At 34.6% G+C, this 25472-nt stretch overlaps 1 protein-coding gene across 1 annotated transcript; it reads right to left on the bottom strand.

Annotated features, from left to right (window-relative positions):
• Nucleotides 1–1332: 1332 nt before the first annotated feature.
• LOC140180984 (uncharacterized) lies at nucleotides 1333–6702 on the bottom strand. The gene is made up of 2 exons (XM_072223029.1): nucleotides 4267–6702; nucleotides 1333–4017 (listed from the first exon to the last, which is right to left on the bottom strand). The coding sequence occupies exons 1-2, from the start codon at nucleotides 6700–6702 to the stop codon at nucleotides 1333–1335; spliced, it is 5121 nt and encodes a 1706-aa protein (XP_072079130.1).
• Between the last annotated feature and the right edge of the window lie 18770 nt (nucleotides 6703–25472).

The following is a 25472-nucleotide window of genomic DNA, read 5'->3' on the forward strand; positions in this document are numbered from 1 at the left end:
GATGGCTAGCGGGTTGACTACCTTGGCAAGGTTGAAGGCAGCGTTGGTTCGGGAGGAGGGGTCGTCGTCTCCGTCGACTTCCGTTTCAAATCCGGCTGTGGATTCTCAGGTTCCACCTCAGGGGGGGGCGCCTACTGGGGCTCAAGTTCCTCCTGGTTCGCCCGAGGTGGTCGTGTTGTCGGGTGCTGAGGCTTCTCGGAAGAGGAGTAGGGCCGAGGAGCCGATTAGCGAGACTTTTGAGGGGGAGGGTCTGGTCCTTAGTGTAATGGACCGACGTTTCGACGCCACGGGTTTCATTGATCAGAACTTGATGCCTGGAACGGAGTCATTTTTTGATGGTTGCGACGTCTCGTTCCAGGCTGAGTCGGTTTACCGTGCCCTTCTTCGTTCTGCTGTGGTTGTTCGGAAGGCTGAGCCTGTGATGGCTCAAGCGGGTTTGTTGGAGAAGAAGCTACGGCAGGCCCAAGCCGAGGTGACCAAGTTGAAGGAAGAGCTTGAGACGGCAAAAGACTGCAAAGGAGAAGGCGGAGAAGTCGTCGGAGGATGCCGGGGCGGAGATACTCCGTCTTGCCGGTGTTGAGACTTCGCTACTTTCTCAACTGGCTGAGGAGCGGAAGCATTCTTCGGATGCGAGTTCTCAAGCTGCCTTGCTTCTTGCCGAGTCGGAAACTCTGAAGGCTGAGGTCGAAGCCCTGAAGAAGGAGAAAGCGACTTTGTTGGCTGATGCTGGGGATGCTGTTGCTGCTACCGAGGAGACGATGAAGGCGCAATTCTTGGTGTTGGCTCCCGGTGTGGATGTGTCTGTGACGGGAGCTTTCAAGACCGTCCGTGATGGACGGATTGTTGATATTTGAATAGCTTCTTTTGTATTTAGTTTTGAACTTTTGTTTGTTTCTGAATGTTCGGATTTGGCCAAGGGCCGTGACATGATTTTTGGGGATCGTTTAATGGTATTTTCGGCTGTCCGGGCCTTTGTATGATCCGTTTGTGGTTTTTAGTTTGGCCGTTCGGGCCTTTTTACAATTTTGTTTTATTGTGACCGTTTGTTTGGTCGTTTCTTCGGATATCCGTGTGGTCGGTCCGGAGGGTGATCAGTCCTCCAGCGATGGCCGTGTTTTTGTTCCGTGCTTTTGAGGAACAGTAGTGGTTTGTAATGGGGATGAGGTAAAAATAACTTGTGAAAAAAGTTTTATTTAAATGGTTGGGCCTCGTTAAAACCCTTCGTGAGGGAAAGAGTACCCGAGTTTCTAAAAGATAAAATAAAAGAGAAACGGAAAATAAAAGGAGAACGGAAAAAACAAATGGTTTCTTAAGAAACAGGGGGAGACTTATTTAAGTGTAGTATCTTCGTAGGTTGGCGGCGTTCCAAGTCCTCGGTATTTCGCTGCCGTCTAGTCGTTCGAGTTTGTATGCTCCTTTTCCGATTACAGCCTTGACTCTGTATGGTCCTTCCCAGTTGGGGGCGAGCTTCCCTTCTCCCGGGGTTGGAATGCCGATATCGTTTCGTCTTAAAACGAGGTCGTTGTCCGCGAATTCTCGTCGGATGACGCTGTGATTGTACCTTAGGCTGATTCTTTGTTTGAGTGCTAATTCTTTGACGTGAGCTATGCTTCTTTCTTCGTCTACGAGGTCCCGTTCTGCCTCTTCGTCGTTACCTCCGACCGTTTTTCTGGGGCTGGGGTCCCCGATTTCGACTGAGATGACTGCTTCTATGCCGTATGTTAATCGGAAGGGCGTTTCTCCCGTGCTTGTTTGTGGTGTCGTTCGGTATGACCACAGGACTGATCCCAACTCGTCTGCCCATAATCCCTTGGCTTCGTCAAGTCGTTTCTTAAGACCTTTAATGATAATTTTGTTGGCGGATTCCACCTGTCCGTTCGTTTGGGGATGTTCCACCGAGCTGAACCGATGGGATATATGCAATCCTTCTAGGAGTTCTCTAAGTTTTTTGTCTGTGAATTGGGTTCCGTTGTCGGAGATGACGACCTCGGGGATTCCGAACCGGGTAATGATCTGTCGCCAGACGAATTTCCGGCATTGGGTTGCCGTGATGGAGGCCAGGGGTTCGGCTTCAATCCATTTGGTGTAGTAGTCTATGGCGACGATAAGATATCTGAGCTGGCCGGGTGCCGTGGGGAAGGGACCGACGAGGTCTATTCCCCAACTGCCGAATGGCCGTTCAGCCGATATAACGCTGAGTTGGTGTGGGGCGGCTTGGTGGATATTGGCATGCCTTTGGCATTTGTCGCAGCTTTTTGTTAGTTGGATGGAATCTCGAATGATCGTGGGCCAGAAATAGCCGGCCCTGATGATTTTTTGGGCTAGCGTTTTTCCTCCGATGTGGTGTCCACAGCATCCTTCGTGGATCTCGCGGAGTATGTACTCCGTGTTCTCGGGTTCGACACATTTAAGTAGGGGCTGCGAGAATCCGCGTTTGTATAGTTGTCCCGCGATGATGGTGTAGTTGGCGGCTTCTCTTTTTATGCGCCTTTCCTCTTTTGGATCTGGTGGTAGGATTCCGTCGCGGAGGTATTGCCAGATCGGGTACGTCCAAGACTCCTGATTTGACGACGTTAGGTGCGCGTTGATTTCCGTTGATACGGAAGGCGTCTTAACGACCTCCTGGATTAGCGATCTGTTGCCGTGTCCTGACTTCGTGCTGGCTAGCTTGGAAAGTAGGTCCGCCCTGGCGTTTCGCTCCCTGGGGACGTGATGTATGGAGACTTTTTCGAATCCTTCTTTGGTTTCACTCACTTTTTTGAGGTATTGTTGGAGCAGGGGGTCCCGGGTTTGGTAGCTCCCGTTGATTTGGGAGCACACCACCTGGGAATCGGTGTTAACTTCGAGTATCTTGGCGCCGACTTCCCGAGCAAGGTTTAGGCCTGCCAAGAGGGCCTCGTATTCTGCTTGGTTATTTGATACTGGGAAGTCGTATCTTATTGATTGTTCAATTGTGATCCCATTTTGGTTTTCGAGTATAATTCCGGCGCCTCCGTGAGTGGAGTTTGATGAGCCATCGACGTGCAGTTTCCATGGTTCGGGTGTCAGCTTGGTCGGAGTCATTTCGGCGATGAAGTCGGTCAAGGCTTGCGCTTTGATGGCGTTTCGGGGTTCGAACTTGATCTGGAATTGGGATAACTCGATGGACCATGCTAGCATTCTTCCCGCTAGGTCGGGTTTTTGTAATACCTGTTTGACCGTTTGGTCGGTTCGGACCGTTATGGGGTGGGCCTGGAAGTATTGTCGTAGACGTCGGGATGCTGAGAGGAGTGTGAAAGCCAGCTTCTCTAGTCGTGAATAGCGTGCTTCGGTGTCTTGTAGTACCTTGCTAATGAAGTATATGGGCTTCTGTTCCTTTTTCTCGTTTTCCCGGACGAGTGCTGCTGCGATTGTTTCTTCCGTTATGGAGAGGTACAGGTATAGTGTTTCCCCTGTTTGGGGTTTTGCGAGGATTGGAGGCTCCGTTAGGACCTTCTTGAAGTGTTGGAAAGCTTCTTCGCATTCTGTCTCCCATTTGAAGGGGGTTCCTTTTTTCATGACTTTGAAAAAAGGGATTGCCTTTTGTGCCGAAGCTCCGAGGAACCAGGATAATGCGGTTAGTCGGCCGGTGAGCTTTTGGATTTCTTTGAGGTTTTTGGGACTTGTCATCTCGAGGACGGCACGACATTTTTCCGGGTTTGCCTCAACTCCGCGTTGTGTGATCATGAACCCGAGGAATTTTCCTGCTTCCATTCCGAAAGCACACTTTGTTGGGTTGAGTCGCATTTGGTGCTTTCGCAGGGTGTTCATTATGACTTTTAGGTCGTCGGTTAGTTGCTCACCGGATTCCGTCTTGGCGAGCATATCATCTATGTAGACTTCTATTTTGTTTCCGGTTAAGTGGCGAAATATTTTGTTAACGAGTCGCTGGTAGGTGGCTCCGGCGTTTTTCAAGCCGAAGGGCATTACTTTGTAGCAGTAGGTTCCGTCTGGGGTGATGAATGTTGTCTTCTCTTCGTCTGGTCGGTGCATCGGAATCTGGTTGTAGCCGGAATATGCATCCATGAAGCTGAGGTACCGATGTCCGGATGCTGCATCCACTAGACCGTCGATGTTTGGTAGGGGGAAGGCGTCTTTTGGGCATGCTTTGTTGAGATCTGTGTAATCGACGCACATTCGCCACTTCCCGTTTGACTTTTTAACTAGTACGACGTTGGCTAGCCAGGTCGTATAGGGGAGTTCTCGGATGAAGTTGGCTTCGAGTAGGGCTTTCACTTGTTTTCGGACCTCGGCGGCTCGGTCTGGTGACATTTTCCGTCTTCTTTGTGCCACTGGTTTGGCTAGGGGGTCTACTGCCAGATGGTGAGACATCAGGTCGGGACTTATTCCCGGCATATCGGCTGGTGTGAATGCGAATAGGTCTCTGTTTTGTTTCAAAAGTTGGGAGAGTTCTTCTTTGAGGTCGTATGGGAGGTTTCTATTGATGAAAGTATACTCTTCTTTGGTTGGCCCTATCTGTAGTTTTTCCATGTCTCCTTCTGGTTCCGGTCTGGGCTGGCCGTCTAGTCGTGCGTCTAGGTCGGCAAGGAATATTCCCGCTGCGTCCCGAGATTTTTTCCTTAGGGCTAAGCTATTGTTGTCGCATTCGGCGGCGACTTCCCGGTCTCCGTGAATGGTTCCGATGGTGCCGTCGTCGGCCCTGAATTTCATGAGGAGGTATTTGGTGAAGATGACTGCTGAGAAGTCGTTGATTGTTTTTCTTCCGAGAATGACGTTATAGGCTGTGGAATCTTTTAGGACGACGAATTCGGAAAGGATCGTCTTTCTCTGATTGCTTGTTTCTATGGTGATGGGGAGAGTAACCGAGCCGTCTGGTTTGAGGAAGTTATCTCCGAGACCCGTGACGCCGTGGCGGTGCGTGTGGAGATCGTCGTTGCGGAGCCCGAGTTTGTCGAAGGCTCCTCGGAAGAGGATGTTGGAGTCGGCACCCGTGTCCACGAGTATTCGTCTTACTAGTCCTGTTCCGATTCGGGCTGATATGACGAAGGGGGCGTCTTCGGCCGAGGTGCCGTGTTGGCAGTCCTCGGGTAAGAAGGTTATCGTGTTGTCGGCAATGGCGGCTGGGTCGTGGTTTTTGACGGCCATTACCTTGAGGTCTTTTTTCATTGTTAGTTTTGACTTATTTGGCACGTCCTTGCCCGTGATGACGTTCACTATGATGGTCGGGTCCTCTTCTGTGTTTTCCCTGGGCGGTTTTTGAGTTCTTGGGTTGCGTCCTTCTCTTTCTGGCGATTTGTCTCTGTCGGCGCGCCTTGGTTCTCTGATGATTTTGACGAACTCTGGGAGTTTGCCATCCCGTATGGCCTGTTCAAGGGCGTCTTTAAGATCGTAACAATCATGAGTTTTGTGGCCGTATCCGCGGTGGTAGTCGCAGTAGAGGGCTTTGTTTCCTCCTGTCCTTTCCTTGAGTGGTCGGGCCCTGGGGATGATGCCTCGATCTGCTATTTGGTGGTATACCTCCGTAATTGGTGCTGTTAGGAGGGTGTAATTGGAGAACTTTCCTATTCTTGGCGGTCGGTGGGTCGGTTTAATGTGGTCTCGTTGGGTTTCTTTGGCTGGTACATTATGACGAGGAGTCGGGTTGCCGTGTTGGTTGCCGACGTGTTGCCGTTTGTTGGTAGCGACGACCTGGCTGACTTCCTCGTCGTTGGTGTAATCTTTGGCGACGTTCTGGATCTCGTGCATGGTCCATACCGGTTTGGTGGTGAGATGTTTGCGAAAGTCTTCATTCATGAGCCCGTTAGTTAGGCAGAGGCTAGCGACGGAGTCCGTGAGTCCGTCGATCGTCAAGCATTCGTCGTTGAAGCGGTCAAGGTATTTTCTTGTGGATTCTTCTTGCTTTTGTGTGACCCCTAATAGGCTGATGGGGTGTTTAGCCTTGGTGATTCGGGTTGTGAACTGGGCTGTGAATTTTCTTCTGATGTCGTGGAAGCTAGTTATGGATCCGTTCGGGAGGGCGTTGAACCATTTGATCGCTGGTCCGGCAAGGGTTACCGGGAAGGCTCTGCATCGGACTGCGTCGGACGCTCCTTCTAAGTTCATTCTGGCTTCGAAGGCTGTTAGGTGTTCTTGAGGGTCTTTAGTTCCGTCGTATTTCATGTCGGTGGGTTTGTCAAATCCCCTGGGGAGTTTTGCTCTCAAGATTCCTTCCGTAAAGGGTGTAGCTCCCATTATGGTGTGGTCGCTTCTCGTTCGTTTGGTGCTTCGGTGTCTCCGGTCTTCGTCTGAATCGTGTTGACGATTTAGATCCCGAGAGGCGCTGCGATGGTGTTTTTTGTCGTATCGTCGTTCAGGGGATTTCTCGTGTCGGCGGTTGCGCGAGGCGCTGCGATCATCTCTCCTATTACGTTGCCGGGTTGACGATCTGCCGCGGTGGGATCTTGACCTGGAAGTTGCCTGGCTTCCGTGCTCGTTATTGTGTTTTTCTCTGTTGTTTAGTTTGCCTTCAAGTTCTTGGACCCGGAGACAGAGATCCTGGATGATTTGTGCCGCTTTGTCCCTGGCTTTCTCGGGATGTTGTGGGTCCGTCGTGACGTGCTCGTTTGCGTGGTGGACGGTGCTTGCTATTTTTGCTTGGTTTATGGCTTCACGGTGTTCTGAGACCAGACAACGCAGTTGGGAGTCGTCCTGGCTCGATGGGTTATCCTCCGGGATGTCCTCCATCCGGTCTGCTTGTAGCAGGTCCCCACAGACGGCGCCAATGTACAGAATGCTTCTGATACGAGTTGAGAGGAGGATCGGGAACCCGCGAGTTGGATCGGATGTTGGATGGCCCGGATGGAGCGGAGGGGAGGTACCTGCAAAGACACTCCGACGCTCAAGTCAGAATGGATCTAAGAGGTATAAGGTGTGAGGAATGGATGATTACCTGGGGGGACTTGGGTCCTCTATTTATAGATGATGGTAGTTATCTTATCTTTATTTTATCTGGCTAAGATAAGAGGTGCGTTTAAATTCAAAAGTTGGTTAGAGGGCCGATATGGGGCCTTCTAGAGAGATGAAACGGGTAAACCCGGTAAGCCGGGTTTCGGGTTTGGTCCTAGGTTTTGGGATCCGTGGGCCGGATCCGTAACAACTTCTTTAAAGTCAAGAGTACATGCTTTCTTAAATATTTTATTCAAATATTTAATATACCCTATCCTATCATGTGCATATCATTATGTTATTATTACTCCTTTAAAGTTAAGAGTACATGCTTTCTTAAATATTTTATTCAAATATTTAATATACTCTATTCTTATTATGTACACCTATATGATCGTTTGCACCATTATATTATTTCTTTAGGATCGAGAATACATACTTTCTTTAATATTTTGTGCAATTATTTAAAATGCTCTATTTTCTGCACTTTGACAAGACCTCTTTCAATCCATGCTATTATATTACCAAGATCTTTTAATTAGAAAATTCATACACATGCTAGAGTCTCATGATTTTCATATATCCCTTTATCATCACAATTGTCCCTTTTCTTGCATGATCTCTTCTTATATGATTTTTCTCTCGTGTATGTTTAAGCAACCTAATTGTAAATTGAACTGAGGGAATGATCCTTCGGTAAGGGAAGATGACCCCAAAGACAAGATATCGATATGATCCTTCGGTAAGGGAAGGTGATCGATCGAGATGATCCTTCGGTAAGGGAAGATGATCGAAAAACGTTTGGGATAAGAACCTTCGGTAAGGGAAGGGGACTATCCCATCAATTTTATATAATAATATATCTTTTTTATATGACTCCCTTCTTGTGTATGTCTAAATAACCTTGGTTATAAATTAAATTGAGGGAATGATCCTTCGGTAAGAGAAGGTGACCCCCAAAGACAAGATATCGATATGATCCTTCGGTAAGGGAAGGTGATCGATCGAGATGATCCTTCGGTAAGGGAAGGTGATCGCCAAAATATTTGGGATAAGAACCTTTGGTAAGGGAAGGGGACTCCCACTTATACCGGTTTGAGCTCAATACCCTCCATAAAAGTTATAAATTTAGAAAGGAGAAGGCATGAATGAAAGTTTGATCTCTATGTTTTTCTTTTAGATTTAATTATGATTATGTTGATGTTACTTAAGATGTTATCCTTCTATTTTCCTATATGCTTTCCTTCTTTTGCACACATGCTTTACAAGAAAGATGCATATTACATGCCATGTTATACGCTCCCTTTTTTTAAATCCCGCACGTGGGCTGGAGATAGTTATGGAGGTGTTGCATAGCACTCCTACTGAGACGTTAGGTTCTCATCCCTTTTTCTTTTCCCATATTGTCTCCAGAGGAACATGGCACAGCGGATAGAGACGACGCAGTGCCCCCGAAGGTAACTTATGAGTATGACCCCTCAAAGCACGCGTGGGTAGTTACGACCACTACTACCGTGCTCCAAACTATCTACTTAGGTCGAGAGTTCGTGGAAGGAGAACCCCAGCTGCCCGTCGAGTCCTAGTTCATCCCACACAACGGAACCAGATCTTCACTGCGCGAAAAGGCGTTGGAGGAAAACCACGAATACCTCGATTCGTGAATAACTGAAGGGTCCTGATCAAGGATAGGATAGGACACAAGTATGGGAGCCTCTTCGACGAAATTAGTTAGGACGTATTAGTTTCTTTCCTTTGTTTAATTACCTCTAAGCATTTTTGAACCGTACTCATGGATAAGTTTATTATTTCATATTTATTATCATTTTAGTACTGCTTACGCGCACTTCCTCCCTTCCTTTCATAACGATTAAGTTCAGTCTCTTTCTCTATCGAGTGTGGCACCTTATTTAAAGACCCTCAAAGATAGGATATATCTTAGGGTGTTACATTTCTTCCTTTTGAAGCCATTCCCACAGGGAGGGCAAAGGATGTCAAATTTTTCGTGATGCATCATCCTATGCGACGCCATTTCAAATTTGTTTGGAAAAGCCTCTTCGCAATTAGAACACCGATAATTAGGTGCTTCTGCGTCCATTCTTGATGTTCTTGGAATTTGGATTAGTGCAAAGCCGATGAGGATGACCGGCGTGAAAGGAACAAGAAGAGTTGTGAAAGGTACCAGATCATAGAGGGTGACCTTGAAGAAGAATCAGAATAGAGATTGAAAAAGAGAGAGAACAGAGAAGGTAGGAAAGAGAAGTGGTTTCATTGAGTGAGTGAGAGTTGTGTTACAGAAAAGCTACCTTGTAAGGTAATGAGGAAGATTATTTATAAGCAACCAAGCTGAGTAATGAATTGAGGGTGGAAGCTTCCAGCATCTTCTAGCAACTAACTGACTAACTACTAACTGCCTAACAGAATTGATAGCAAGCACATGCCATCCTAACAGAATTAACAGCAAGTACACAAGGCACAATACTCATTCTAAACGTGCCTAATTCTAACTATGTCATGACTCCTATCAAGTTGATTAATGAGAAGGGAGAGAGATGAAGAAGTGAAAGAAAGCAAGTTATCAGTTGTTAATAAGGGGTGAGATTGGACGTTGCTTGAGGTCAGACAGATTGAGTGAACTCTGCGCTGAAACTAGCTAGTATAACTAATTGATTTTATTCTTCTTTTATTGTTCATGTTACAATTTTTTTTAATTGATTTTTTGTTCCTCTTCCTTTCTCTTATGTGAGATTAAAGGAGGATAATTGTAAGGTTAATTAACTTTGCTATTTACCCTTAATGCTGGAAGAATTTGGTCTTTTTATTATACTTTTGTTTAAGTTTTTGGTTTGGACTTTGGACTATTTTTTGTAGGTTTTTATTTAATTAAAATTCTTAGTAATTGAATTTACAAATTTTATTTATTTTTAATATTTTAATTTATCATAACAACATTTATTTAGCTTTTTATTCTAAGAAAATAAAATGTATTACACTAGCATTATTGAAAAACTTTCCCTTTTTAATAGTTTTTTCTTATTTTTTTCATTCATGCACAAAATACTAATAAGTTTTCTTTGTAGTTAATTGGATATCAAGTTATAATTTTTATTTGGGACTTTTATTCACTTAGTAAATATATTATATTATTTTTATACCTTTTAATTTTCACAAGCTAACAAAATTTTGGAAATTACCCCGACTATAACCACGATTATTAATCCATTCTTATTTCAAACTATTAATACAATCATAAAAAACATATATTGTTTTTTTCTATTAGTCATAAATGATAATCATAAAAAATAGTATTTTGTTATCTTCTCTTCATAAACAATTTTTCTTTTAAGATAAATAATAATTTTCTCTAATAATTTTTAATAAATTTTTGTTTTGATATTTCAGTATGCGTAAGATAAATATTCTCCCTATTTTTATGTACTCGCGTATCTTTTTATTTTGTATATGTTTGATTAAAAATATTATTTATATACTAAAATAAATTATTAAAATTAATTATTATATATTTATATTTTAACTTATTTTTATAATCGTGGATTTTAATATAGGCTTATGTATTGTACTCGCTGCAACATCTTTTTAATTAGACTTTTCTTGTTAAATATCAGAATCTTTTGTTTGTCTGTTTTTTTTTCTTTAAAGATAAACATGACTTCTATGTTTTAACTCTTGTTCACTGGAAATAACTAAGTGTAGTTTTTACGTTCTGTTCAATTATTAAATTGAAAAATAATTTAAAAAAATATTATTTTTTTTGCTAATTTTGCCATTCGATTTTATTTGTAATAAAAAAATCAAGAATAATTATCAGTTTTTATAAGTTTTGATTTTTTTTAATCATTTTTTCATTTATTTTGTTTGTTCATAGTAATATATTTTTTTAGAATTTTTTTTTTATATTCTCTAATGCATATTGTTATATTTTTGTAACGGAATTTTTAGTACTCATTATTCATATAAAATTTTTAATTATTTCTATTAATACATGTTCTTTTGTATAGAACTTAGTTTTGTATGGAACTTAGTTAATTTTTATTTAATTTTGTATAATTTGACTATATAGGCAGCACACTACACGTAAACCGCTATAGCCTATAGCGGTTTACACTCACACACACGCACGTAAACCACTGCTGCCAGTAGCAGTTTATATAAAATAATGAAACAACGCATTTGCGTATTGAATTTGGAAACAATGTATTTACGTAATATTGGGATCAAACAATTTACTAACGTAAATTGCCCGAAAAATAATGTTGTTTAGAATGTTGAGTATTTAAAATTGATTAAGTAGAATTAAAGTTTTGAATGTAAATTTTACTAGAATATATATTCATATTTCATTTTATTTTATTATAGTGAATCTGTTTCTGTAATTATGTATTAAGTTAGGGGCTTAATCTAATCTTTAGTTAGTTATAAATATTGAACACATTTAGAGGAAAAAAGTACTATACGTTACACAGAGTATAAATTTTTTTAGTATTATCATTGACCATCCCTTTTTTTTTCAATCTAAATTCTAAACAATAGAAATTCATTCAATTTTTGAGAGATTCTATTATCTAGTATCTATTGTTTAACAACAATTCATTCATTTTTTTTATCTCTTTTTCTTTAATTATTTTATGATAATAAATTAACCTAAAGAAAAGAAATTTCTTTGACATCTACTATCTAGAGTGTATATAAGAATTTTTCTCAATTTTCTTATACTACTTCATTTTGCATTGTAGTTCCAACTCTACCCTCCTTGCATTTAATTACAGAAATGTCTTCTGAGTTCCCAAACAATCAAACATCAATTTTCATACACTGCCCTTCCAAGTTTCAAAGTGCAGACCGGTAACAATTTCACTATTCACTCTTACAAAAGAAGAAAAGCATGCTTCTTCTCTTCATCTTCCTCTGTTCATCGTTCACAGTGACGTTGCTCCAATTTTTTCAGCTTCAGACACCGAAAAGCCAATAACTTTTTCGAATCCCACTTCCCTTTTTCTCCGAAGTTCGAACTTTTCGCCCTTGTTATGTCAGTTCAACCAAAAACCGAACCTGGGTCACCCCCCCCACCCCATTCTCTCATCAACCAGTAACAAAAGCTTGGAGACGATGAGCATTCCTGAGCTCATTCAAATTCTTCGAGTTAAGTGGCAAAAAGAGGATTATGACAGAGTTGAAGAGGTTTTGGTAGAAAGAGAGGGAAAACTTAAAACCAAGGCTGGTCAACTTGAAGAGAAGTTTCAGCTTCAGAGTCTAGCAAGGATTGATGCTGAGGATAAATTGAAGAAGAAAGAGCAACAGTGTGAGAAGGTACAGGGGCTTTATGAGACGTTATTTAAAGGAGTGAAGGAAAGTGGGTTGGACAAGGCAACCATTGAGAATTTGAGGAAGGAGAACAAAGAGTTAGAGTGCGAGAATCTTAAGTTGTTGGAGTTGAAGAAGAAATGTGAGGTTAATGGCAATGCTGTTGATGAATTAAGGAAGAAAGTGGCCCAGTTAGAGGCTGAAAAAAAGAATAATTTGGATACCATTACTGAGTTGAATGATAAGAATGGGAAGTTGGTGGACGAGAAATTGAAGGCTGATTTTAAGTTTTTGGAATTGCTTGATAGGGTTGTGAAATTGGAGGAAAGTACAAAGCTTTTGATGAGTAATGCTTCTTTTGATGGAGAGCATGATATTAATGAAGTTGATGATCCTGGTTTTCCTTCTAAAGTCAAAGAAGAAGTGAAGGAGTTCAATGATGAAGTTAATGATGGTTCTCTACCTTTGCAACACAAAGATTTTCATCAATCTTATGGTGCTGCAGCTGTTATTGAAATTCTACTTCAAATTCTCTTATGACTAAATCAATTAGTAATGTCCATTTTTTTATTGGTAGTACTCTGAAAATATTACTTTATAGTGATCTTTGCATTAATTATATAATTTTGTCAGGTTTTCAGGTGTGTAGGTCATGATTATGTTTGATTGAGTCTTAAGAGCAATATATTAGTCTCAACACATTGAACTAGTATTTTGGAAGCTGCATTAACAGAACATGTTCCCTTTTATATATATTTTAAATAACTTTTGAAAGAATGGGGAAATTTCTTCTAGTGATTTTACATTTTACTATATGACACAAATTGACAACATAAATTCAATACAGAATTCAATTTACTTTGAAATCAAATTGTCATAGACTCATAGTGCTTATTGAAGTTTATCAGGCTGTTGCTTCCACAAGTATTAAGTTCATAACTACCAAGCTTACCAAACAAAAATATGTGAATAGGATAAGGTTGATTATTTGTGCTATGTAAATAGAATATTGTTCCAATTTACTCTCTTTGATGTTCACTTCTTGTCTTGATTAGGAAAATCTTAATTACATGAGATTTGTGGGTATCAGAAAATTCTAAAATACTATTGTTGAAATTTTCTTTACCATTGTTGAGTAGATAAGTAAATTGATCAATTTATACAAGCAAGATCACAGAGTTTCCTATTGTATATGTTATCCAAACTTGTTGAATGCATTATTCTTATACCATAGACTTTCAATTACATAAAATGCTTGAGATTTACTTTACCTAAAAAATGTTGCAATAACTATAGATATATATTTCATTCGGTTATCCAATCTAGAATTCTTCAATTTCCATATCTTTGATGCAGCTGAGGGAGGATCCAAATTGCAAAATATCATTGAGATCAGTGACAGCGAACATGATGATGATGATATCCCTATTTCACGAGTAACGCAAGCAAAAACTACTGAATCACGCAAAAGAAAGCTCCCATTCTCACAATCTTGTTCTGACAGTAGGAGTAGGAGTGGTAGTTTTGGTTAACTCAGGTACATAGGTCCTGCATTATTAGACTCCTTTCTTAGGTATAAATAAATGGGAGATTCTGTGGTGCTGTCTGCCAAAATCACTATAGGATGTGGTCTGTATGTGGCATCATCTCTAAGTAACGCGTGTATGGTATGGCTTGCTAAAGAGAGTAAGAGTAATAGAATACTGTTACGGTTTTTTTTTTTAGTTTTTCCATTTTTGATGTCCCGTTTTTTATGTGTTTAATTAAGTGTTAATGCAAATTTATTGAAACATATAGGATTTTTATATGATTAATAGTGAGAATTTGTTGATGCTTATATTCTTTAAAAATCTTTGATCAGAAATATAATTTATACACCCTAAAAATCTTTGTAATTATTTTCTATCTTCTATTTTATTAAGAAATAAATTTTCCTTTTCTAGAACATTTGGTTGAAGTTTTAGCTTTCCTTGAGTGGATAGAATTAATCCAAGAAACTCTATTTCTTGTTTTGCTATTCTTGCTTTCTTTTTGCTAAGAACTAATCATTTTTCTTTACATCTTTCTAAAACTATTAATAATTTTTGAAGATGATCTTCTTTATCCTGTTTTGTAAAAATTAGTATATCATCAATGTACACTAAAACAAATTCATTTAACTCTTTTAGATTTTCTTCCATAAATTTTTGATAAATACCTGGGGCTTGTTTTAATCCGAATGGTAATACATTCCATTCATAGAGCAACACACTTGTTGATTCTTTTGTTGGGCAAGTAAAAGCAGTTAATTTCTTTGTTTCTTCGTCTAAACGAAGTTGCCAATATCCTGATTTTGCATCAAGAGATGAAAACCAAGTTGCTCCTTTGATTTTTTCTAAAATAGAATCTTTTCTTGAAAGTTTATGAGCATCACCAATAGTTGCTTCATTCATCTTCTTATAGTTAATAACCATTCTTCGTTTTCCCCTTTTAATTTCATTATTGTTTTCGACATAAAAGGCTGGAGCCGCATGAAGACTTTTACTTAATCTTATAATTCCTTTTTCTAAAAGATCTCTACATTCTAATGAGAACTCTTCTTTATCTCTTGCGGAATAAGGAATTTTATTTGGAACATTTATCTCTTTTGTAGGATCTTTTAATTTAATGCTTACTAATTCGTTATTTGTATTTTTAATATCTAAAGGATTTTTAGCACAAATTTCATCCAAAAGTTCTTCTATCCTTATTTCAAGATTATTTTTTGGAATATTTATCTGAAAGTATAAATTTAAATAACATGTTTCTAATATAGAAAATATTTTAAATTTTAAGATCTTATCTATAGTAGTAGTTGGTATTTTTATACGTTTTGATTTTTGATTTATTGAAGAATCGTGTGGAGCTTTTAAAACTATATATGTTAATTCTTGAATGAATGGATGATATAGCTTTAAAAAGTTATTTCCTATGATAAAATCCATTCCAGAATCTAACATATATATAGATGGAACAATGAACCTATAATTTTGAATAAAAATTTCAGCCATCTCTGCTTTTTGGTCAATTTTATGTATTGATTTGTCAGCTATTCTAACTCTTAATGGTTTCTTTAATTTTTTCCAATCAAGTTTTATATTTGTACTAGCAAAGCATTGTGTTGCTCCAGTATCTATGAAAGCATTTATAAACTTTTCTGTTATTTTTATAGTAATAAATGTGGCATTATTACTCAGTATCTGAGTCTGTTTCTGAGACATATTCAAAAATATAGTCTAAATTATCATCAGATTCTTCTAATGGTTCCATAAAACAAGACTTAGCAATTTCTGTTTGTTTAGTAAGATCCTTTTTATCCTTCTTTTTTGGATATTTATTTGCATAGTGTCCTTCTTCTTGGCAATACCAACACTTACAATTTTTTTTTATTCGGGCAATAGTCATTTTTTTGTCTTTTGTTTTTATTGTTATTTCTTTTTCTAAAATACCTCTTTTTTCTCCAGTTTGGATAGTATTTTCTTTTTCTAAATTGATATTTTCTTTTTTTTTGAAAATTTTTACTAAGACCATATTTTTGGGATATCTCGTCATTATCCTGACAGCAAATTCTAATTATATTTGCAAATCTTTTTTGGGTCGCTTCTTGCATACAACGTTCTTTTATTTCCTCTCTTATTGCAGAGGTTGCTCCACCAAAATTATTTTCAATTGTCCCTCTATTTATTTCTCTTATAAATCTTCCCATTATAAATTCATTAGCAGGATATGAAAGTTTTGTTATATACATGCTAAGATAATGAATTTTATCTTCTTCTTTTAATTTGTAATAATGTATTCTATATTCACATATATAAGACTCCACATTACATAGATCATATATCTGAATATTAGCTAAATGATTTTTTGCTTCTTGATATTCTTTATTATAGACTTCTTGTCTATGATCTATAATATTTTTTCCAAAAAATTCTTTATATAGAATGATCATTATATATAATATCTTATCATAAGCTGTTGTTTTTGTTGCTAATTCTTCTATTATTTGGTTTTCTATTGATGTCATATAATCTCTTATAGTTCCTTTAGTATGAAACCCTATGTAATTCCAAATATCTCTTCCAGATAATTCACTAAGTTTTGGATTAGTAAAGGTTTCTAATAAGAAGGAATTCAACCAATTTTCAAAAATTTCTTTTTCATTCTTTTTACGGTCTAAGTCAAGCATTCTTTCTCCTTCCATTTCCTGGATTTTAGGAACGTATTTTGATGGTATTTTTGTATATTTTGAATCTTTATTTATAAACCATTTTTTAAAAGCATAATTATTAAAACATGTTTCCCATTTAAATTGAGATTGATTATCCTTAGATGTTCCAGCTTCATTTTTTACTTGTATTGGAATTGCTGGTTCTTCGTCACTTGAATAATCTAGGATGTGTTCTTCATTTTCTATATTTTCAGAATTTACTAATTCTTCTTCTATTTGAAATCCCTGTTCCATAATATTATTTTCTTGAGCCATTTTTAATTGTTTAAAAAGCATTATAACTTCTTCTAATTTTTCTTCAATATTCATAATTTCAATGGTGGTTTTACTTTTAAATCTGTTACGTTGATTATATTTTGAAACTTTTCTTCTTTGAGATTTTCTTTTTCCTTATTTCTTTGAAATTTTATGGATACTAATATTTCTTCAAGTATATCTACTATAGAATTTAATTGTGGGTTAAAAGTATGATAAAGATGTGGGGGATCATTTCCATGGTAACATTTTTTTAAAATTCCGTATGAAAAATAAGTTTTTTCAGGTTTTTGAAGTCCTTCAATAAAACTTATAGTAAAATAAAGATTTTGAGAAAAATCATTTTGTATTGATTTTAAGAATTCAGTGTCATTACAATTAGTTAAAATCATTAATTTTTGATCTATTAATTTTGATAATATAATTATTTTTTTTAAATCTTTTAATTTTTTTTTTTTATTAGGTGATGCTTTTCTTTGTGAAGAGTTACTATTTTTAAATTCAAAAATAATAATAATCTGCTACAGGGTTAATAACGCTATCCCGTTAATCTAATAAATTAACTACTGGGACCCATTTGTTACTTTTCGGCAATATCAGCAGCAAATTAAAGGCACGGGAGAATTCGCCAACGAATAATAACGATAATTAAAAAAACAGCTGTATACAACAACAATAATAATAAAACCTCTGCCATACCAGATTTTTCATGTTTCTTCAATATAAAATATTTATATTATGCGTGTGTGTATATATAATATAGATAGGTGCCTTCTGCTGTGCTCCCAAATCAAGGGGCAGGGTCCATAATAACGACTGAAATAAGTACATTTTATTAGGTACTCTAAATGCACATGTTAATTTTGGTGGCAAGTGTTAACTGGTCAACAACAACAGCAGACAACTTGAATTTCGCTTAAACAAACATGTGTTTGAATCTCATCTTATAAATATAGTAATTCATTAGTGAATAGTAAATTTTTAATGAAGTTTTAATTTGTGAAGAATTAGTCATTAACTTGTGGAATTGGAGATTAAATGGATCACCAAAATTAATTCTGTTATTAGCACTAAATTCCGATAAATTAACTCTTGTTATTATTTTTTTAGTTTTTGGTCCTAAATTACTATGGGTTCTTATATTTCACTCGATGGTTAGGCCCACGTTTCAAACCCGGTTAATTAGTTGAATGGATTTTCCTTAAGGAGTTGGGCTTCCAACATAAATTTCAGTCCAAATCATTCAACCTAACAAAATTAAGCACAAATTTGCGAAGTACATAAAAAAACACACACACAAATTTGTATGCAACTCAGGTTTAGTTGAGCTGATACATTAGCATGCTTCTTAATATGTTGCATTTCTTAATATGTGCGAACCTTAGTAATGGCAAGTGGTGGATAAGAACCCTTAAAAATTATGGGTGTGTGAGTGGATAGTTTGTGATGTAATAATGCCTAGGATTGGAGAAAGTCCAATCCATCTAAACAACAAAAAAAGAGCACAAATTTGTATTATGTCACTTTCTAAAATTCAGAAAATGAAAGAGAAATAACATACAAAAAACATTACCATATCAACCAATACTATATACATTATACAATGAGTGCTACTGTTTTCAAGACTAAGAACTAACATAAACTTCCATGTATTAGAGTAAAGAGAGCAATCTGCACATCATTGTTTTCAATCCATGAAAGGATAAGTTAGAAGTTTAGAACCATATTTGACTTGAATGTGTATAGGAACAATTATATTTAGGGAGATTCTATGGTACTGTCTGTCAAAATCATCATGAGATGTAGTCTGTATGTGGCATGATTTCAAAGAGACGCGTGTATGGTATGGCTGGTTAAAAGGAGTGTGCATAATAGAATACCGTTACAGCCTTACAGGTTTTTTTTCCCTTTCTTTTTTGGTGAAAACTCATGGAAGTCCATTTCACGTGAAGTTGATACCTGAAAGTTGTTGGATAAAAATTTAGTCAAATCAGTCAAATTATCTAACGGCTCTCATATATCAACTTTATGTAAAGTCGACTTCACCTGAATTTTTACCTTTTTTTTTTCGTTTTTGATGTGTTTAATTAGGTGTTAATCAAAATTTGTTGAAATATATACGGATTTTTATATGATTGATAGTGAGAATTTGTTGATATGTAGATGAATATATCATATATGGCACACTATAATTAATAAGAGATATTTTGCAGTATAACTAATATATAACACGGTAATTAAAAATTCTAAATTTAAAATTTAAATAAAATATTAACAAATATTTTAATTGGATAATTAAATTAAGAAAGATTCAAAATGATATTATTAAAATACGTTAGTATAATCGTTTTAAGATATTAGTAACTGCATGTTTAAATAATATTAATATCTCATTCAATTTAAATAATAACAAAATATATTAATTTTTATTTTTTAAATTGGTCTAAATTAAATTATTAATATTTTTTTATTATTTTGACAAATTATATTCGTATGCTTATAAAAATTATATTTTTATATTTTTAAATACTCATATCTCGTTTACAGTGTAAGTAACGTATTACGGGTGTACCTATTTTATTTATTTAAAATTTATGTCTTATCTTATTTACATTGTAAATGAAATATACTCATAATTAATTCATTTACATTGTAAACAAAATAACTAATAAAATATAAATTCGTAAATTATATCCAAATTATCTATATAAGTAACTAAAATGTTTAAATTATTTATTTAAAAGAATCTGTTATTAAATTTTTATTACTACTTTATAATTACAAATTATTAATTCAATATTCATGTCACCAAATAATTGATTTATTTATTTAAATTTTTGTACTAATTGACTGTAAAATAGATAACATTTAATCCACAACTAATCATACTGAATAAAAATAAATAAAAAATAATAATTTTCTTTTTTACGAGATGTCTAAATGACATTTTTTTATCCATTTTTATTTACTATAATTAGTTGTCGATTGAATGTTATCTACTTTACCGTCAATTAGTACAAAATTTAAATAAATAAATCGATTATTTGGTGACATAAATATTAAATTAATAATTTGTAACTATGAAGTAGTAATAAAAAATTAATAACGAATTCTTTTAAATAAATAATTTAAAACGTTTTAGTTACTGATATAGATAATTTGGATATAATTTACGAATTTATATTCTATTATTTATTTCATTTACAATGTAAATAAATTAATTATGAATATATTTTGTTTATAAGATATAAATTTTAAACTGTAAATCAGATATGAGTGTTTAAAAATAAAAAAATATAATTTTTATAGGCATACATACAAATATAATTTGTTAAAATAATAAAAAATATTAATAATTTAATTTGGACTAATTTAAAAATTTAATATATTTTATTATTATTTAAATTAAATGAGATATTAATATTATTTAAACATGCAGTTACTAATATTTTAAAACGGTTACACTATCGTATTTTAATAGTATCATTTTGAATTTTTTCTTAATGCAACTATCCAATTAAAATATTTGTTAATATTTTATTAAAATTTTAAATTAAGAATTTTTAATTACCGTGTTATATATTAATTATACTGCAAAATATCTCTTATTAATTATAGTGTGCCATATATGATATATCCATCTACGTATCAACTATATAACAGAATATACTAAAAACTTATTTCTAAAAATAAGTACTAAAAAAGAATGGAAATGGGATGAAAAAGATAGTATGCAAATTCAAAGAGTTAAAGAATTATGTGAAAAATTTCTAGAACTTTATATTCCAGAAGAAAACGACTACTTAATAGTAGAAACAGATGCTTCAGACATAACCTGGTCAAGATGTCTAAAAGCTAAAAAAGCTATAAAAAGTTTGGAACAAGAAAAAGAATCACTAGATTCTAAATATTCCCCAAAGAAATTACTTTGCAGGTATATTTCAGGGACTTTTACTCCAATAGAACAGAGATATACCACTCATGAAAAGGAAATTCTAGCAGCAATTAAATCTCTTAAGAAATGAAAAATTGATTTACTACCCAGAGAATTTACATTAAGGACAGATTCAAGTTACCTAACAGGTTTCATACGATATAATTTAAAAGTTGATTATAATCATGGACGATTGGTAAGATGGCAATTATTTTTGTTACAATATCCAATAAAAATTGAATATATTAAGGGTGACAAAAATGTTATTGCAGATACATTAACAAGAGAATGGAGTTCATCTACAACGCATTAGATCAAGAAATTCAAAAATATGAGTAAGAACTCGAAAAATGCAAGCATTGTCAGCAAATAAGGACACAGATCCAATCCCTCAAGAAGGCCATTGAAGCAATGAAATCAACACAACAAGAAAAACCATCAGAATTCAGCCAGCTAAGCATGGTGGACAAATCAGGTGAAAAAAAATTTCAGAAAATAAAACAATTGCTAAAATTATTAAAAAATCCTCCCAAGATAAAAAATATTATATAATTTATAATGGCCTCATGAAAGGAGTATATGATGCCTGGAAAAAAGCAGCACTATTCACACATCAAACAAGGATAATTCATAAAGGAGGGTTTTTAACACTGGAAGAGGCAAAGGAATCATTCAGGGAATATGAAACGCTTCATCCAGAGCAAACCCTAAAAAGAGCGGATAAAGCTCCAATTTAAACCCAGAGAACAGGGATAATAAGAAACATTCCTACAAGGGTTGAAATCAAGGAAAAGAAAAGGGTCTGTAGATCAAATCTCAGAGAAACCCTTAACATAGTCCTGAATTGGACTGAAGAAAAAATGGCAATTTTGGGATATTATCCTATTGCCAAAGAACAGCTAACAAAGCTGGTTATATTTCCAGATGCTTCCCCATCTGACACCTATCAGTTTTTCCAGTATGGATTAATTGATACAATTTTAATTTTTAATGATCTAAAAATTATTAGTGAGTTTCCTGCAGGATTCATTGATGCAGTAAAGAGATTTAAAAATATGATTGACAATGTAAATCCAAGGGATATATCCCTAAAATTTACAAACAGTCAACCTATTTTTAATGAAGAAGAAGAATGCTTGGTTCCAGCACACCAAGTAATATCCATGTCCGTCTTCCCAGAAAATTTTCAACCAATTGATCGAATTCAAGATTTAACAATTTACAGTCATGAAGGAAGACTAGCCAGCACATTAGCAAGGGTCTTTGAAAGAACTCAAAAAATAACGAAGGAATCTCACACAAGGATTAATTATAAAAGTAGAAATACTCTGCTTGTGTCCAGTAAAAGAAATGAAATTGAAGAAAGAGAGATGAGACTCCTGGTGGAATTTGAATCAGCATTCTACAACTTATCTGGACTTTTAGAAAAACTCCTTGAAGGGATAAAGAGGAATCTCTGCTATTTGATAAAAGACAGAGAAGACCACAAATGCCAGCTATGTGCCTCAGAAATATCTGAAGAAAGCAATAATGAAACGGAATCAACCCACATGATAAAAGAAGAGGACAATGCATCTGAAGCCCACATGATAAAAGAAGAGGACAGTGCATCTGAAGCATCCCTCAACATTATTGCATAATGACGTAAGCGCTTAGGTCATAAGGCACCAACAATGTAGCTGGTGCAAGATAATAAACAATGACGTAAGCAATGACGTCATAAGAAGGGTAAGGATGAGAATTGTCCATCAGACCCAACCATTATAAATAGATTGCTTAGGCAATTGTAAGAGGCATTAGACAATAGAAAACAGAAGGCTAAGAGTATTCATATGCTAGGAGAGCAAGGAGAAAGCTGCCGAGGCGATTCTATAGTCTGAGAAAGAATTCCCTTAGGGAAAAATAGTTCTAAACTCCCCTCTGGAGTTAGTATCTACAATCTCCCCTCTGGAGATAAAAACACCTCATGTAAAATATACTAAATAAAGGAAGTTTTTCTCCAGAAAGGTACATCTTCATCCTAGTCTTTCAATTATGAATTATTTAGAAAGTTTAGAATTAACAGAAGAATCTGATTATTATAGATTAACTGCTTTATTAGATAATGAAAAATAGGCTGTTCTAAAAACAGAATTAAATCTCAAATCAAATGAAAATTTTAATAAACAAAATCTATTAAAAGAAGTTTTTAATAGAAAAAATATAATATACTATGGAAAAATTCAACTTGAAGCCCCTATAAAGATAAAATCCGCCAATAGAGAACTTGAAATAGCTTTGATAAATGATGAAGAATTGAGTAAACAGATTGAGAAAATTAAGGATCAACAAAAAAGATCTAAAATCGGATGGATTCATATTAGTACTATATAAGTCTTAATCAAATCTACATATATGAAAGGAATTAATTCACCAATAAGCTTAGCAATCTGTGACAAAAGAATTACTGATGACCCAATAGATCAAATAATTGGAATTATTCATGGAAACTTGGCAAACGTAAATGTTAAATTCAATGCCCATCTTGGATACGCCATACCTTTATCAACTGAAAATCTTGGAAGATCTATAAGTTTGGCTTATAAATTTCATAGAAAGAATTTAATGGAACAAGATGATGAACCATTTTCAATTACATATGCAATAAATTATGCTTTAACAAATAGCCATCATAGTATAATATTTAAAAACAGAGAAAGAATTTATGTTGATGAATTATTTCAGAAAATTGTAAAAACAGAAATACCAAAATATAAAGTTATTGAAAACCCAGTTCTATTATTAAAAGAACCGTCAGGAAAATTAGTTTCATCGAATTTTCAAATAAAAGAATCTAAAATTAATAGCCCTTTAAGTTTATCTAAGTTAAAAATTAAAGAAGAAAATTCTGAAATAAAAGAACTAACAAAAAATGTTGAAAAATTAAATGAAACCCTAAACACTAAATTATGACAATAAATAAAGAAGAAATATATGTCACTTATCAAGATAAGAAACAAGAACTCTTTGAAAGAGAAAACCATTTGAATTATTTACAGTTTTCTGAAATAAATCAAAGAGCATTTGAAGCTCTAAAAATAATGTATGACAAGTTGAAAAGAGAAGTGGAAGAGCTAGAAAAAATTAATAGAATCTCTAGAAAATAGTGATGAATCGATGATAGAGTTTGCAGAAATTCTAAAATAAATAATGAAGCATAAAAAGATTGAAAAATCAGAGAATAAAATAAAAAGAAAAAGGGCGGAAAAATTAAAAAGTAAAATAAAGGGGTATAAAAGGGAATTAAATAATCTTCAGATCGAAATTGATGACCTTATAATAAAAAGAATAGAAATAAGAATAAATATAAACAAGTTGAAATTAAACTTAAGAAATTTATAAATGCATGGAAAACCATATTATGACTTAAAGGAATTAAAGTTGCTGAAAGAAAAAATGGAAAATGAAGTCGAAAAATTAAAAAGATATTTAGAAACAACAGAAAGTGTAGAAATAAAAGAAGTTTTTGAGGATTTGAGAAATTATATTAGAGAAAAAGACAAACAGATAAAAGATTTTATATATAATAATCCATGAAAAAAGAATATTATAAACTAAAACAAGATTGAAAAACTATAAAATTAAAAATATACATCAAGGACTAGTAATAAATAATCATACATGATCTATCAAGGACTAGTAATAAATAATCATACAAGAAAAATAGTAAAAATGGTCAATACTTTAGATTATAAATTTGCAAATTGTTTTATAAACTTAATTGAAGTAAAATATGAAGAGTTAATAGAAATTTCGAAAAAGAAAGAATTTTTAAAAAATTGGTATCAGAGCCGAGTTAACGATTAAGGGTAACACTTTCTCTTTAAGCAACACTTTTAGTGATACGCTTTTAAATCAATAACAACCACAAAATGAAAATGACATCCTTACCATAGCATTTCCCATTTAGTAAGTTAGGCAAGTGTATTTAGACACCATAGCACACACCTTTCATGAATTCAAAATATTAGTTTATGACTTATATAATTGATTGTGTGAATGAAAAGAATTCATGGCTAAGGTGGCTAAAATAAAAGATCCAATCTGTGAATGACACATGGTCTAAATGGGTAGTTGACTCTGCTGACACAATGAATTTGCTAAGCTTTCAGTTACCAACTAAAATCGTAATGGTATATATGTCTATTTTTAAATATTTATAAAAGTATTTTGTTGTATCTATTGACATAATATTTTTTGAAACAGTAAATTTCAGCTAAAATAAATTAAAAAAAACAAAAATCAAGACTACGACTCATAAGTTGTTTATTTGGCTACAAATAAAAATCGTTTTAACAAAAGTTGATTAATAATAAAAATGTTAATTATGAATAAAATTGACTCAACAAGTAAATTAAAAAATTTAAAATAACAAATAATTAAATTATCCAAATTAATAAATTATAAATAAATGCTTTTAACTAATATTAATTTAAATAACATTAAAATTCTTAAATCGATACAAAATGATTTTTCTTAAAATCTCCATTTTATGGTAGGTTTTATTCAAAAAATCATAAATGTATAAAATTTTTTAGACTAAAGATAAAATAATTAGCAATAAAAATTAATAAATTAAAATATAAATCATTAAAAAAAATTATTAAAACAATTATACAAATTATAAAAAAAATTCTAACTCGTAAAATTTGAATGATTCCATACAAGTGCTACTAATAACACACGTTTTCACATTATTTTGATAAAAATATCAACTATCTAAAAAAAATTAATTTTGATAAGTACGGTAAGTGTCAAGCAATTTTACACGTATAT

Source organism: Arachis hypogaea, chromosome 17, assembly GCF_003086295.3.
Source record: "Arachis hypogaea cultivar Tifrunner chromosome 17, arahy.Tifrunner.gnm2.J5K5, whole genome shotgun sequence".
In the NCBI taxonomy this organism is placed as follows: domain Eukaryota; kingdom Viridiplantae; phylum Streptophyta; class Magnoliopsida; order Fabales; family Fabaceae; genus Arachis; species Arachis hypogaea.